The sequence below is a fragment of the Cryptomeria japonica genome, chromosome 9 (assembly GCF_030272615.1).
Source record: "Cryptomeria japonica chromosome 9, Sugi_1.0, whole genome shotgun sequence".
NCBI classification, from domain to species: domain Eukaryota; kingdom Viridiplantae; phylum Streptophyta; class Pinopsida; order Cupressales; family Cupressaceae; genus Cryptomeria; species Cryptomeria japonica.
The window spans coordinates 505,737,210-505,739,254 of NC_081413.1; the positions used below are offsets into that span (position 1 = coordinate 505,737,210).

Here is a 2,045-nt window from a genome sequence, read left to right on the forward strand (position 1 = left end):
CAATATTTTGAGTCTTCATTTGCATCCAATTAAAAATATAAAACTTTCATTGTAAAGAAATGTCCTGTGAACAATAGCTCAAATAATATCATATTCTTCTACAATGGGCACACACAAACCCATCATATGTTTGGTGAAATCCAGTTCATGATCAACAACATTCAGCAAGACTTCTGTGTAAGGGCTTAGCAGCCAAACAGGTAAAGAAACTTATTTACATATAATATCAACTAATTTATTTATATATAATATTAACTGTATATAACAGAAGTTTGAGGTACAAATGTAGCTTTACAATGGCAGCCTCTTTCAGACAGTATATATGGAGGGTTTTATATAAATTTACAAAATCTATTGAATATAAGAACATGAGTCTTAAGTTGAAATGTCTTCGATTGAAGAGCCTTATATTTACCTCCTCTCGAGAGCATTCATATATTTTTTGAGGATTTTATATCAAACCCATAAATTCGTTTTGCTATCAGATACTTAGATATGAATCTTTAGCTGAAATTTCTTCAACTGAAAACCTTATATTTACCTCCTCCATAAAGCATTCATACATATATTTGGAGGATTTTATATCAAACCCACAAGATCGCTGAAACTTCTTCCACTGAAAACCTTATATTTACCACCTCCATAATGCATTCATATATATATTTGGAGGATTTTATATCAAACCCATAAAATCGCAGAAACTTCTTCAACTGAAAACCTTATATTTACCACCTCCATAATGCATTCATATATATATTTGAAAGATTTTATATCAACCCCATAAAATGGCTGAAACTTCTTCGACTGAAAACCTTATATTTACCACCTCCATAATGCATTCATATATATATTTGGAAGATTTTATATCAAACCCACAAATTCATGTAAATATAAGCTGCACTTTTCAAACACCCTTAAAACCAAACTACAAAACAAAGCCACTCTTAACAAGTAAACCATAAAAACATAATCATAAGACATGGAAGGTTAAGGAAGAGACATTATCTGAGATTAAACACTCCTGGCAAGCATAGCATTATAAGAATCTTGCTTCTGCAGCTTGATTTGATTATGGAACCTTCTGATGAAAGACCCTGCAATCCTATCAATCTCATTTTCAGACCTGATTTCTGGAGTTCTAGGGCTCCCAGATGCATCTGAACCACCAAACAGCCTCTGTGATAAGCTCTCCAGTTCTTGGCGATCTGGTGAAGCACAAAGCAATTCCATTGATGGGTTATTAAGATCTTCTTTTTTCTCTGAATCTCTGCGCTTGAACTTCCCAGAGAACCTATGCCTCCAATTGAATTTGATCCTGTTGGAAACTGAACCCAATATATTGTCATTTTTCATAGATTTGAGCAAAAGCATTTGGGTATTCATGATTTCATCTGCCTTGTCTTTGAGGGTGTCTGATTTTTTCTTCAGAATTGTCCAGAGGTGTTTCAGGAAGCTTGTGGCCTCCATTTTTATCTCACCCACTTTGATCTTCATTACTCACAGGCTTTAACAAATCAGCAATAGATACAATATAATATGATTCTAGTGCAATGGGTACAATATAATTCTAAGGACTTAACCAATGTGGTTGAGATCACTGTGTATAATGATGTTGAATTCCTGCAAGATTTGCAGAGGAATTGCATGGAGTGTTTTTATATAAATGCATTGAAAGGCTGGAGAATTTGTCTTTACAGGCTGTTTGGTTGATATAAAATTTATTCAGATAGAGTCTACACTAGGCACCATAGGTGAGTATATTTCATTTAATATATTTTTTTTAGGTTTGGAAGGAAAAGTGAGCACTGAGTTGGTAATGGAGATGCAGTTATTTTTATTTTTGCTTTGCTTTTTTCCTTTCTTTAGTCATTGTTTCTTTTGATAATGTGATTGTTCATGGGTGGTGAATCGACGGGCATTGAAACTTTGTCTGTATGAGTTTTCAAATCCTAGGAATGCTATGAGCTGTAGAAATCGCTTTATTTTTGTCTATTATATTGGAAAGTTTGCTCCTCCTCGTACATTATTAGAGATCGCATAATTTT

The 2,045-nt window shown here is 33.4% G+C and overlaps 1 protein-coding gene across 1 annotated transcript; it reads right to left on the reverse strand.

Annotated features, from left to right (window-relative positions):
• Window positions 1–213: 213 nt before the first annotated feature.
• Window positions 214–1,721, reverse strand: LOC131048299 (uncharacterized). Its single transcript, XM_057982198.2, has one exon. It carries the CDS (start codon window positions 1,492–1,494, stop codon window positions 1,012–1,014), a length of 483 nt encoding a protein of 160 aa, XP_057838181.2. The 5' UTR covers window positions 1,495–1,721; the 3' UTR covers window positions 214–1,011.
• Between the last annotated feature and the right edge of the window lie 324 nt (window positions 1,722–2,045).